Here is a 14,772-nt window from a genome sequence, read left to right on the forward strand (position 1 = left end):
TGCCTCCTATGTACAAGAATATAACTACTATAATACTGCTCCTATGTACAGGAATATAACTACTATAATACTGCTCCTATGTACAAGAATATAACTACTATAATACTGCCTCCTATGTACAAGAATATATACTACTATAATACTGCTCCTATGTACAAGAATATAACTACTATAATACTGCTCCTATGTACAAGAATATAACTACTATAATACTGCCTCCTATGTACAAGAATATAACTACTATAATACTGCTCCTATGTACAAGAATATAACTACTATAATACTGCTCCTATGTACAAGAATATAACTACTATAATACTGCCTCCTATGTACAAGAATATAACTACTATAATACTGCTCCTATGTACAAGAATATAACTACTATAATACTGCCTCCTATGTACAAGAATATAACTACTATAATACTGCTCCTATATACAAGAATATAACTACTATAATACTGCCTCCTATGTACAAGAATATAACTACTATAATACTGCTCCTATGTACAAGAATATAACTACTATAATACTGCTCCTATGTACAAGAATATAACTACTATAATACTGCTCCTATGTACAAGAATATAACTACTATAATACTGCTCCTATGTACAAGAATATAACTGCTATAATACTGCTCCTATGTACAAGAATATAACTACTATAATACTGCCTCCTATTTACAAGAATATAACTACTATAATACTGCCTCCTATGTACAAGAATATAACTACTATAATACTGCCTCCTATGTACAAGAATATAACTACTATAATACTGCTCCTATGTACAAGGATATAACTACTATAATACTGCTCCTATGTACAAGAATATAACTACTATAATACTGCTCCTATGTACAAGGATATAACTACTATAATACTGCTCCTATGTACAAGAATATAACTACTATAATACTGCCTCCTATGTACAAGAATATAACTACTATAATACTGCTCCTATGTACAAGAATATAACTACTATAATACTGCCCTGTTGTATAAGATATGAAAGCTATAATGCTGCTTTTCCATTATATATCTGTATGTCCTCTGGAGGTTGTAGAACTTTATACTTTATAGTTTCCTTTTTAGTGTTTTCCCATGTTTTGGTGTCTTTCTTCTTTTTCTATTAGAAGGAACATTCAGTAATACATATTTTCGGTAAACACGATGAGTCACATTATGATTCACGGGGGGACGGACTGTTTAAGGAAAAAGAACGTTTCCTATGCGAGGTTTGGCTCATAGATGCTGCAGATTATTCGGCCGTTGTCTGCTGTTCTCACACATTCATTGAGATACGAGACGCCATAGAAACCAGTAGGAATCCAGTAGTCCTTCTCCAAATGCAGACTGGAGAGCGAGGGAGGCCTGTGGCGGACTGTTTAAGATGAGATTTATTCTGCAGTCATTTACAGTCGCTGTTTCACTTTTACACTTTGGAAACCTTTGGGACAATGGCATTTTTATTGTATTTTGGTGATATTGGGTTAAAACTGATTTTTTTAATATGTCTTTATTAAAAATATTTAGATGTTTGTAATAAACAGGATTAAAATCAGTCTGTTTGCAGGCTGTCAGTTTCTGTTTTCTTTGAATCCCGTCATCTGATGGCTCATGTGTAGCTCTTATTAGTGATCTCCTAACCTCATAATCACTCATTATAGTTCAATGCCTATCAAACTGGTAAGAATATGGCTTCAAAAAGTGTTTATGAGGTCAGGAGATCAGAGATAAAAGCTACTCATGAGCCGTCAGATGACAAGATTCAGAGAAAACAGAAATGGACAGCTTGTAAACAGACTGATTTTTAAACCTTTTTGCTCAGAAATGGCTGAACATTTTTAATAAAGAACAAATGAAAAAATTATTTTTCACCCAAAATGAGTAAAATGCAATCATAACAAATGCCCATAGCCTTAGTTTGACCTCTAGGGGGCAGCATCACAATAGGAGGTACTGGCTCATGATTACTCGCAGCGCTCATCCAGGTCACTGTCCGAGATGTCTATAAGGTAACAGAAATCTAGAATCCAGCATTGATCAGATGCTTTACTGTCGTGCAGTTCAGGGGCCACACCCCGGCGTCATCATCAGACGGTTAATTGAAGAGTGCAGTCTTATGTTTATATCATGAATCATTTATAATAACCCTGGAAACAGTGAGAAGAACGCTTTTTCTATGGGGGCTGGTTAGAGGTAACAGCTGCGGCCCCAGCGGAAGGGCCCCACAATCAGCTCATCCACTCATGTAGTTCACAACTAACCCTTTAAATCCTTAGACATAAAGGGGGAGGGGGTCCAGCACTGATACGTTGTAACAAATTACACAACATTATATTATTTTTGTCAGGTTGATTAGTGTCACATCTATGGTCAGTTTAGAATCCTACTGGTTCACATTACACATCCCCCCCCCCCCCCCCCCCACCACCACCTTGTGGTCAGCAGAGCTGTCGTATAACCCTGGCCAGATGAGGGCGCTCTCAGTTACTCACAGTTTCCATCCTTGTGCTGGAGGGCGCAGGCAGCCAGGCTGCAGGATCTGACTTGTAGCCTCTTTTCTGGGTGGAGGACACATTTTGCCAGTTGTCTGCTGAGTGTCAGGAAAGATCTCACCTTCATCACCGTGTCCTGTGTGGAGCCGGGTCATCAGATGCGGGAGGAATTGCCCCAGATAGATGAGCGCTTCTCCTATATGTACTCAGATGCTGCTGTCTGTTTGTTTTGAGCAGCAGAGTTAATATTCCACCCAGCACTCTTCATTGGCTCCAAGTGTCTCAGGGTGTGGACAGAAGCCACAGAGTTTATACACTGGGCATGAATGGAAATGAGAACTCAACCCAAATCTATCAGATGTCACACCGGGTTTTATTCTTGTACATAGGAGGCGGTATTATAGTAGTTATATCCTTGTACATAGGAGCAGTATTATAGTAGTTATATTCTTGTACATAGGAGGCAGTATTATAGTAGTTATATTCTTGTACATAGGAGCAGTATTATAGTAGTTATATTCTTGTACATAGGAGGCAGTATTATAGCAGTTATATTCTTGTACATAGGAGGCAGTATTATAGCAGTTATATTCCTGTACATAGGAGCAGTATTATAGTAGTTATATTCTTGTACATAGGAGGCAGTATTATAGTAGTTATATTCTTGTACATAGGAGGCGGTATTATAGTAGTTATATCCTTGTACATAGGAGCAGTATTATAGTAGTTATATTCTTGTACATAGGAGCAGTATTATAGTAGTTATATTCTTGTACATAGGAGGCAGTATTATAGCAGTTATATTCCTGTACATAGGAGCAGTATTATAGTAGTTATATTCTTGTACATAGGAGGCAGTATTATAGTAGTTATATTCTTGTACATAGGAGGCGGTATTATAGTAGTTATATTCTTGTACATAGGAGCAGTATTATAGTAGCTATATTCTTGTACATAGGAGCAGTATTATAGTAGTTATATTCTTGTACATAGGAGCAGTATTATAGTAGTTATATTCTTGTACATAGGAGCAGTATTATAGTAGTTATATTCTTGTTCATAGGAGCAGTATTATAGTAGTTATATTCTTGTACATAGGAGCAGTATTATAGTAGTTATATTCTTGTACATAGGAGCAGTATTATAGTAGTTATATTCTTGTACATAGGAGGCAGTATTATAGTAGTTATATTCTTGTATATAGGGGCAGTATTATAGTAGTTATATTCTTGTACATAGGAGGCAGTATTATAGTAGTTATATTCTTGTATATAGGAGCAGTATTATAGTAGTTATATTCTTGTACATAGGAGGCAGTATTATAGTAGTTATATTCTTGTACATAGGAGCAGTATTATAGTAGTTATATTCCTGTACATAGGAGGCAGTATTATAGTAGTTATATTCCTGTACATAGGAGCAGTATTATAGTAGTTATATTCTTGTACATAGGAGGCAGTATTATAGTAGTTATATTCTTGTACATAGGAGGCAGTATTATAGCAGTTATATTCTTGTACATAGGAGGCAGTATTATAGTAGTTATATTCCTGTACATAGGAGCAGTATTATAGTAGTAATATTCTTGTACATAGGAGGCAGTATTATAGTAGTTATATTATTGTACATAGGAGCAGTATTATAGTAGTTATATTATTGTACATAGGAGGCAGTATTATAGTAGTTATATTCTTGTACATAGGAGGCAGTATTATAGTAGTTATATTCTTGCACATAGGAGCAGTATTATAGTAGTTATATTCTTGTACATAGGAGCAGTATTATAGTAGTTATATTCTTGCACATAGGAGCAGTATTATAGTAGTTATATTCTTGTACATAGGAGCAGTATTATAGTAGTTATAGTCTTGTACATAGGAGGCAGTATTATAGTAGTTATATTCTTGTACATAGGAGGCAGTATTATAGTAGTTATATTCTTGTACATAGGAGCAGTATTATAGTAGTTATATTCTTGTACATAGGATGCAGTATTATAGTAGTTATATTCTTGTACATAGGAGGCAGTATTACAGTAGTTATATTCTTGTACATAGGAGCAGTATTATAGTAGTTATATTCTTGTACATAGGAGCAGTATTATAGTAGTTATATTCTTGTACATATGAGCAGTATTATAGTAGTTATATTCTTGTACATGGGAGGCAGTATTATAGTAGTTATATTCTTGTACATAGGGGCAGTATTATAGTAGTTATATTCTTGTACATAGGGGCAGTATTATAGTAGTTATATTCTTGTACATAGGAGCAGTATTATAGTAGTTATATTCTTGTACATAGGAGGCAGTATTATAGTAGTTATATTCTTGTACATAGGAGCGGTATTATAGTAGTTATATTCTTGTACATATGAGCAGTATTATAGTAGTTATATTCTTGTACACAGGAGCAGTATTATAGTAGTTATATTCTTGTACATAGGAGTAGTATTATAGTAGTTATATTCTTGTACATAGGAGCAGTATTATAGTAGTTATATTCCTGTACATAGGAGGCAGTATTATAGTAGTTATATTCTTGTACATAGGAGCAGTATTATAGTAGTTATATTCTTGTACATAGGAGCAGTATTATAGTAGTTATATTCTTGTACATAGGAGCAGTATTATAGTAGTTATATTCCTGTACATAGGAGGCAGTATTATAGTAGTTATATTCTTGTACATAGGAGCAGTATTATAGTAGTTATATTCTTGTACATAGGAGCAGTATTATAGTAGTTATATTCTTGTACATAGGAGCAGTATTATAGTAGTTATATTCCTGTACATAGGAGGCAGTATTATAGTAGTTATATTCTTGTACATAGGAGCAGTATTATAGTAGTTATATTCTTGTACATGGGAGGCAGTATTATAGTAGTTATATTCTTGTACATAGGAGGCAGTATTATAGCAGTTATATTCTTGTACATAGGAGGCAGTATTATAGTAGTTATATTCTTGTACATAGGAGCAGTATTATAGTAGTTATATTCTTGTACATAGGAGCAGTATTATAGTAGTTATATTCTTGTACATAGGAGCAGTATTATAGTAGTTATATTCTTGTACATAGGAGCAGTATTATAGTAGATATATTACTGTACATAGGAGCAGTATTATAGTAGTTATATCCTTGTACATAGGAGCAGTATTATAGTAGTTATATTCCTGTACATAGGAGCAGTATTATAGTAGTTATATTCTTGTACATAGGAGGCAGTATTATAGTAGTTATATTCTTGTACATAGGAGCAGTATTATAGTAGTTATATTCTTGTACATAGGAGCAGTATTATAGTAGTTATATTCTTGTACATAGGAGCAGTATTATAGTAGTTATATTCTTGTACATAGGAGCAGTATTATAGTAGCAGAATTAGAAGGTAATGTTAGTGTAGTGAGGATTTTTGGTTAGATTTGTCAGGAGAACTTCTGGACATTAATTAATTTTTGGGCTGTTCTCATGGTCTGTAGAGACACGTGGTCACTCAAAAACATATTATTTTTTTGTTATTTAAACTCCCTGTTTGTCCTGTCCACCCTGTCTGACAACATTATGTGAAATGCAGTTACTATGGAAAACAAGATGAAAGAGTAAAGTTGGGATTTTGAAATCAGCCGTCATCTGCATCCACAGGACTGTCATTAGTGTTGGTTTTACTCATCTGTACTATGGGAGTATTTTAGTCATTTATTAAACAGAAATACGCCTATAGAAGATGTATTTCTGGCGCAGCTTGCGGTGTAAAGGATCTTTGTGCCGCAATCTGCGCCTTTTCCCTCGCTCACGCCAGGACTAAAAAAATGGGTGGGGCGTGAGAGGGGAAGGGGTCCCATTTACCATTTTCTACGGCTGTTTTAGGCGTAGAAAATGGTCTAATCGTAAGACAGCGAGGAAGCTTCTCACATTTAGAAGCCGCGGTGGATACCCCGAAGTTATGTAGCGGCAGATCCACCGCCATGGCAGGGATTTTTTAAGACCGACGTCTAAAACGCTGGTCTTTATAAATGTGCCCCCTAATGTGGACCTCATGTGGTTTTAATGAATTGGCAGTCTGGAGCATGCGCTGTGTTTTTAGTTGAGGCAAGCTTTAGGTGTATGTACGCTGAACGTGTCCATGGCCCCCCATTCACCTGACAGTGGGCAAAAGGGTGGGCATACTTTTTTTTCAACTGTATAGGAAACTGTGCTTTTCTTCTCAGAAGACCACCAGAAATAAATGTCTACTGTATGGCAGGGATGGCCAACCTGCGGCTCTCCAGCTGGTATACCGTCCTTCTATAGTAGGATTCTATGACGGCCATATGCACAGAGCCTTAGGAATTGAAATGTAGACTTGTCAGAACTTCCCGATAAATCTGTGCCCCCTGTAGGGGTGAGAGAGGCAATTACTGCTTTTTTAGGCTACGTCTACACGAAGACATTTGTCGCGCGACAATTTTTATAATGGCAGTCTATGGTGTCGCACTGCAAAATGCTGCGACGCAACAGTCGCATAAAATCCATTCGAGATGGATTTTTCTGCGACTGTTGCGTCACAGTCGCAGCATGTTGCATTGCGACACCATAGACTCCCATTATAAAAATTGTCGCGCGACATTAGTGCAACAAAATGTTGCGCTACAAATGTTGCAGTGTAGTTGTGCCCTATCTGTCGCACGACTTATTGTCGTCGTGTAGACGTAGCCTTATCCTGAACTTTGAATTTACTTCTTAATTAATGTTAAAATGATAAAACTATTTGTATTTCCCCTTAAAAATGCATATTTTGAATAATGCAGGACTGATCCCTAAATCTGCACGGTATATGCCAGCGTCACACACTCCATGTCCATGTGCATGAACCTTCACTCATTGTTTTCCCACGCTGCAGTTTTCAAGCTGCTGACATCTATAAACCATTTGTGCGATGACTGGCTGCTTGGTGCCCAAGGCAGATGCCTCTATGTGTAAGGTGCTGGGGAGGCAGGTTCTCCCTGCACATTAATAGGCGCCTCCAGCCCAAAATCAATGTTTGCCTGTATCTCCGGATCGCTGCGTGCGGTCACTGTGTGCAGTCTCTTCCTCCTGTGCACTACCTGTGTGCAGTCTCTTCCTCATGTGCGGTCACTGTGTGCAGTCTCTTCCTCCTGCGCAGTCACTGTGTTCAGTCTCTTCCTCCTGCGCAGTCCCTGTGTGCAGTCTCTTCCTCCTGTGCAGTCACTGTGTGCAGTCTCTTCCTCCTGTGCAGTACCTGTGTGCAGTCTCTTCCTCATGTGCAGTCACTGTGCGCAGTCTCTTCCTCATGTGCGGTCACTGTGTGCAGTCTCTTTCTCCTGCGCAGTCACTGTGTTCAGTCTCTTCCTCCTGCGCAGTCCCTGTGTGCAGTCTTATCCTTCTGTGCAGTTACTGTGTGCAGTCTCTTCCTCCTGTGCAGTCTCTTCCTCCTGTGTAGTTACTGTGTGCAGTCTCTTCCTCCTGTGCAGTCTCTTTCTCTTGTGCAGTCCCTGTGTGCAGTCTCTTCCTCCTGTCCAGTCAATGTGTGCAGTCTCTTCCTCCTGCACAGTCACTGTGTGCAGTCTCGCCCTCCTGTACAGTCACTGTGTGTAGTCTCTTCCTCCTGCGCCGTCTCTGTATGCAGTCTCTTCCTCCTGCGCAGTCACTGTGTGCAGTCTCTTCCTCCTGTGTAGTCACTGTGTGCAGTCTCTTCTTCCTGTGTAGTCACTGTGTGCAGTCTCTTCCTCCTGCGCAGTCACTGTGTGCAGTCTCTTCCTCCTGTGCAGTCACTGTGTGCAGTCACTTCCTTCTGTGCAGTCCCTGTGTGCAGTCACTTCCTCCTGTACAGTCTCTTCCTCCTGTGCAGTCACTGTGTGCAGTCTCTTCCTCCTGCGCAGTCACTGTGTGCAGTCTCTTCCTCCTGTACAGTCCCTGTGTGCAGTCTCTCCCTCCTGTGCAGTTACTGTGTGCAGTATCTTCCTCCTGCGCAGTCACTGTGTGCAGTCTCTTCCTCCTGTGCAGTCACTGTGTGCAGTCACTTCCTTCTGTGCAGTCCCTGTGTGCAGTCACTTCCTCCTGTGCAGTCCCTGTGTGCAGTCACTGTGTGCAGTCTCTTCCTCCTGTGCAGTTACTGTGTGCAGTCTCTTCCTCCTGCGCAGTCACTGTGTGCAGTCTCTTCCTCCTGTACAGTCCCTGTGTGCAGTCTCTTCCTCCTGTGCAGTCACTGTGTGCAGTCTCGTCCTCCTGTGCAGTCACTGTGTGCAGCCTCTTCCTCCTGTGCAGTCTCTTCCTCCTGTGCATTCCCTGTGTGCAGTCTCTCCCTCCTGTGCGGTCACTGTGTGCAGTCTCGCCCTCATGTACAGTCACTGTGTGTAGTCTCTTCCTCCTGTGCAATCCCTGTGTGCAGTCTCTCCCTCCTGCGCAGTCACTGTGTGCAGTCTCTTCCTCCTGTGCAGTCACTGTGTGGAGTCTCGTCCTCCTGTACAGTCCCTGTGTGCAATCTCTTCCTCCTGTGCAGTCCCTGTGTGCAGTCTCTTCCTCCTGTGCAGTCACTGTGTGCAGTCTCGTCCTCCTGTACAGTCCCTGTGTGCAGTCTCTTGCTCCTGCGCAGTCACTGTGTGCAGTCTCTTCCTCCTGTACAGTCACTGTGTGCAGTCACTTCCTCCTGTGCAGTCTCTTCCTCCTGTGCAATCCCTGTGTGCAGTCTCTCCCTCCTGCGCAGTCACTGTGTGCAGTCTCTTCCTCCTGTGCAGTCCCTGTGTGCAGTCTCTTCCTCCTGTGCAGTCCCTGTGTGCAATCTCTTCCTCCTGTACAGTCCCTGTGTGCAGTCTCTCCCTCCTGTGCAATCACTGTGTGCAGTCTCTTCCTCCTGTGCAGTCACTGTGTGCAGTCTCGTCCTCCTGTACAGTCCCTGTGTGCAGTCTCTTCCTCCTGTGCAGCCCTGTGTGCAGTCTCTTCCTCCTGTGCAGTCTCTTCCTCCTGTGCAGTTACTGTGTGCAGTCTCTTCCTCCTGTGCAGTCCCTGTGTGCAGTCTCTTCCTCCTGTGCAGTCCCTGTGTGCAGTCTCTTCCTCCGGTGCAGTACCTGTGTGCAGTCTCTTCCTCCTGTACAGTCCCTGTGTGCAGTCTCTTCCTCCTGTACAGTCCCTGTGTGCAGTCTCTTCCTCCTGTGCAGTCACTGTGTGCAGTCTCTTCCTCCTGTGCAGTCCCTGTGTGCAGTCTCTTCCTCCTGTGCAGTCCCTGTGTGCAGTCTCTTCCTCCTGCGCAGTCACTGTGTGCAGTCTCTTCCTCCTGTGTAGTCACTTTGTGCAGTCTCTTCTTCCTGTGTAGTCACTGTGTGCAGTCTCTTCCTCCTGCGCAGTCACTGTGTGCAGTCTCTTCCTCCTGTGCAGTCACTGTGTGCAGTCACTTCCTACTGTACAGTCCCTGTGTGCAGTCTCTTCCTCCTGTACAGTCCCTGTGTGCAGTCTCTTCCTCCTGTACAGTCACTGTGTGCAGTATCTCCCTCCTGTGCAGTTACTGTGTGCAGTCACTTCCTCCTGTGCAGTCTCTTCCTCCTGTGCAGTCTCTTCCTCCTGTGCAGTCTCTTCCTCCTGTGCAGTCACTGTGTGCAGTCTCTTCCTCCTGTACAGTCACTGGGTGCAGTATCTCCCTCCTGTGCAGTTACTGTGTGCAGTCTCTTCCTCATGTGCAGTCACTGTGTGGAGTCTCGTTCTCCTGTACAGTCCCTGTGTGGAGTCTCGTTCTCCTGTACAGTCCCTGTGTGCAGTCTCTTCCTCCTGTGCAGTCCCTGTGTGCAGTCTCTTCCTCCTGTGCAGTCCCTGTGTGCAGTCTCTTCCTCCTGTGCAGTCACTGTGTGCAGTCACTTTCTCCTGTGCAGTCTCTTCCTCTTGTGCAGTCCCTGTGTGCAGTCTCTTCCTCCTGTGCAGTCACTGGGTGCAGTCTCTTCCTCCTGTGCAGTCACTGTGTGCAGTCTCGTCCTCCTGTACAGTCCCTGTGTGCAGTCTCTTCCTCCTGTGCAGTCACTGTGTGCAGTCACTTTCTCCTGTGCAGTCTCTTCCTCCTGTGCAGTCACTGTGTGCAGTCTCTTCCTCCTGTACAGTCACTGGGTGCAGTATCTCCCTCCGGTGCAGTTACTGTGTGCAGTCTCTTCCTCCTGTGCAGTCACTGTGTGCAGTCTCGTCCTCCTGTACAGTCCCTGTGTGCAGTCTCTTCCTCCTGTGCAGTCTCTTCCTCCTGTTCAGTTACTGTGTGCAGTCTCTTCCTCCTGTTCAGTTACTGTGTGCAGTCTCTTCCTCCTGTACAGTCACTGGGTGCAGTATCTCCCTCCGGTGCAGTTACTGTGTGCAGTCTCTTCCTCCTGTGCAGTCACTGTGTGCAGTCTCGTCCTCCTGTACAGTCCCTGTGTGCAGTCTCTTCCTCCTGTGCAGTCACTGTGTGCAGTCTCTTCCTCCTGTTCAGTTACTGTGTGCAGTCTCTTCCTCCTGTTCAGTTACTGTGTGCAGTCTCTTCCTCCTGTGCAGTCTCTTCCTCTTGTGCAGTCCCTGTGTGCAGTCTCTTCCTCCGATGCAGTTACTGTGTGCAGTCTCTTCCTCCTGTGCAGTCTCTTCCTCTTGTGCAGTCCCTGTGTGCAGTCTCTTCCTCCGATGCAGTACCTGTGTGCAGTCTCTTCCTCCTGTGCAGTCTCTTCCTCCTGTTCAGTTACTGTGTGCAGTCACTTCCTCCTGTGCAGTCTCTTCCTCTTGTGCAGTCCCTGTGTGCAGTCTCTTCCTCCTGTGCAGTCCCTGTGTGCAGTCTCTTCCTCCTGTGCAGTCTCTTCCTCCTGTTCAGTTACTGTGTGCAGTCACTTCCTCCTGTGCAGTCTCTTCCTCTTGTGCAGTCCCTGTGTGCAGTCTCTTCCTCCTGTGCAGTCCCTGTGTGCAGTCTCTTCCTCCTGTGCAGTCCCTGTGTGCAGTCTCTTCCTCCTGTGCAGTCTCTTCCTCCTGTTCAGTTACTGTGTGCAGTCACTTCCTCTTGTGCAGTCCCTGTGTGCAGTCTCTTCCTCCTGTTCAGTTACTGTGTGCAGTCTCTTCCTCTTGTGCAGTCCCTGTGTGCAGTCTCTTCCTCCGGTGCAGTACCTGTGTGCAGTCTCTTCCTCCTGTGCAGTCTCTTCCTCCTGTTCAGTTACTGTGTGCAGTCACTTCCTCCTGTGCAGTCTCTTCCTCTTGTGCAGTCCCTGTGTTCAGTCTCTTCCTCCTGTGCAGTACCTGTGTGCAGTCTCTTCCTCCTGTGCAGTACCTGTGTGCAGTCTCTTCCTCCTGTGCAGTCACTGTGTGCAGTCTCTTCCTCCTGTGCAGTCTCTTCCTCCTGTTCAGTTACTGTGTGCAGTCACTTCCTCCTGTGCAGTCTCTTCCTCTTGTGCAGTCCCTGTGTGCAGTCTCTTCCTCCGGTGCAGTACCTGTGTGCAGTCTCTTCCTCCTGTGCAGTCTCTTCCTCCTGTTCAGTTACTGTGTGCAGTCACTTCCTCCTGTGCAGTCTCTTCCTCTTGTGCAGTCCCTGTGTGCAGTCTCTTCCTCCTGTGCAGTACCTGTGTGCAGTCTCTTCCTCCTGTGCAGTACCTGTGTGCAGTCTCTTCCTCCTGTGCAGTCACTGTGTGCAGTCTCTTCCTCCTGTGTTTTTTATATATTTTTTTGGCCGGGGAAATCTGCCATGATTTGCGAATTTCACCTTTGCATTTACAAGTCCAGTAGAGACGCCTATAAGAAAATGTCATTTTCACGCCTCACCTAGCGCTAGTGGCATTTAAAAAGAAAAAAAAACACTGTAGACCCAAAAAATCCCACAGAAAATGCATTGTTGTATGTTTTATATTTCACTATTTGTTTTATTTGCAAGCAAAAAAAACACCAGGAAAATGGGGCAGAAAAGTGTCCTTTTTCCTAAAACCCCCTCAAGGTATTGTAGATTGAAGATTGAAGATATAGAATTTAATAATCGTGAAGAAATGTATGAAAGGATGAGAGGTGCGTCCTGGCTCCGGGACGGCGTGTTCCTGACATGAAGCGGGCGCTCTCTCTCTGTGCTGGATTTTGGCTGCACATGGAGGATTGCACAACGGGCGCTGTCACATGAGGACACAAAACAAGGGGTCACTGCTGCTGCTAGTGTGACGCTGTGACCAGCTGTGTGTGGTATCGTGACACACAAGACCGGACGCCACAGGGGCGATGGCGTACATTACATTACAAGATGCCCAAAGTGATCATGGGACGCAAGAAAAATGTCAGACAAGTCCTGTAGGTGTTATTACAAATGGAGCAAGTGTCTGTCCGTCACAAACAGCAGCTGTCTCTCTGACGGACACGGCCGTCCATGCATTATGCGGGTCATGTGTAATACTACAGTCACCCTGCAGGGGCCGCTGCTGGGCACGTGTATGGCCAGACTGAATAGACGCTGAACATGTCCAGCACTTCTCTTGTAATAAGTGTCAGCCTTTGGATGTGAAGAATATTTCTATTCACTGACAGCAAGCAGAGATCTCGAAATAGAGGAAGTACAACACGAAGTTGCTGAACTTTTTAATGTACGTTGATTTTAGTTACAAACCTGTCATTAGAGCTTATAGATATATACGGGAGCTTGGAAAAAAATGATGTCCCCCCCCCCCTCAATTTCAGTGACTAGCGGGGGTCCGAACTTACAGACCCTCGTCCATGACATTCCGTGACGACTGCAGGTCCTGGCCTGTATCAGTAGATATAATTAGGGCACAGCCCCATGTAGCGGTAGCCTTACGTGGCTAAAAACCACGCCAACACGCAGTTGTAAAATAAAAAATGACCGCATGGAGTAAAACAACCACTTCCCTAAAAACTGCGCAGCCATTAAAGGGGTTTCCAGGTGTTTAATACTGATGACCTATCCACAGGATAAATCATCAATACCTGATCAGTGGGGGCCCGACTCCAGGGCCCCCCACCATTCGGCTGTTTGAAGAAGTCCTAGCGCTCCACTCTCCAGCCTCCTAACAGCTTACCAAGCACAGCGCCGTCCATTGTAGAGTGGCTATGCGTGGTATTGCAAATCAGCCCCATTCACTTAAAGGGGTTATCCCACTTCGCCTTTTCATACTTACCTGCTGCCAGCGCGCCGTTCACTTCCTGGATTCTGGCTGGGGGCAGGCTTCATCTTGATTGAAGTCTTCTCCCGGCCGGGCCGCACGCTGGACTGAACGCGCACGCCGCCGCGCATGCGCCATGGTGACTTATTCCTGGCCAGTATAGTACAGAGGCGGCGTGCCCGTTCAGGACAGCGAGCGGCCCGGCCGGGAGAAAAGAAGGAGTCTTCTGCGCAAGCGCGGAGAAGAGCGGTGGCCGTAACCAGGGGAGACCAAATGACAACAATGAGGTAAGTGGGGATGAATTGTATCCTAAACGGTGGGAATTTGTTAATCAAATATATTTACAAAACAGATTTAACAGTGATCATTATGATGGACTGAGCTGTGCCAAGGTCATGTGACTAATGAACGTGGCCGAGGAAGAGACAGCGGCGCGTGTCGGACATTGGACCCCCACCAATCTGATACTGATAATCAATATTAGACCATAATAACCCGGCGGACAGTACCCTCCATGTGTCCAGCTATGGACAGGCGGCCTCCATGCTGTCTATTATAAGCAGGTAATGTTCGGCTCCTGCCGATGGCTCGTCGTTATCTGTACACGGCTGGTTAATCTTTATCTACTATATCTCTGCTGGCCTCGTGATTCTGGGGGGAACAGAGGGTGATGTACAGCAGCAAACACATGATGACTGCCCTGCGTAATAGGTGCCCAGGTGGCATTCAACCAAGGCAAATAAGCCGATGCACAGCAAGGACGCAGCTACCCGTGAAAACAACAGGTAGCAGAAACATTGTATCACTAACCACTCTGCAACATTGTGACAAGTCTGAAAAATACAGACTCGTTCGATGCATCACAAGGCCAGGGGCATATATATAATGGAGGATATAGAGGTCACATCCCCTCCTCCAAGGGAAGCAGCTCAGGGAATCAGTTACTGCACCCCATATCTCACGTGTGCCCCGAACCATGACACCCAGGAGGGTTGGGGCTAGATCTGGAGGTTCCTGCACCTCTGAGGCACGCAGGAACCTGATCCAGAGTGATGATGACGACCAATCACCTCCATACATTGGGTACGCCATGGTGCCATGCAGCCTAAACTAAGAGCGCAAGGGAGTGAGACGGAGAAGACTGGCCATAGACCCTACAGGGGAATTTCCCAGGGGGCCGCCCAAGC

At 44.3% G+C, this 14,772-nt stretch overlaps 1 protein-coding gene across 2 annotated transcripts in view; it reads right to left on the reverse strand.

Moving 5' to 3' along the window:
* The window catches only part of CA5A (carbonic anhydrase 5A), a 39,220-nt gene extending 36,449 nt beyond the window's left edge, over window positions 1-2,771 (reverse strand). Inside the window, exon 1 of one of the 2 annotated variants that reach the window (XM_040409736.1) lies at window positions 2,624-2,771. In XM_040409736.1, coding sequence (XP_040265670.1) covers window positions 2,624-2,657 — 34 coding nt within the window. In that variant the 5' untranslated portion in view covers window positions 2,658-2,771. Of the gene's footprint in view, window positions 1-2,502 lie in introns of both variants that reach the window. The other variant, XM_040409735.1, reaches the window with a different exon arrangement.
* Between the last annotated feature and the right edge of the window lie 12,001 nt (window positions 2,772-14,772).

Source organism: Bufo bufo, chromosome 10, assembly GCF_905171765.1.
Source record: "Bufo bufo chromosome 10, aBufBuf1.1, whole genome shotgun sequence".
Classification (NCBI taxonomy): domain Eukaryota; kingdom Metazoa; phylum Chordata; class Amphibia; order Anura; family Bufonidae; genus Bufo; species Bufo bufo.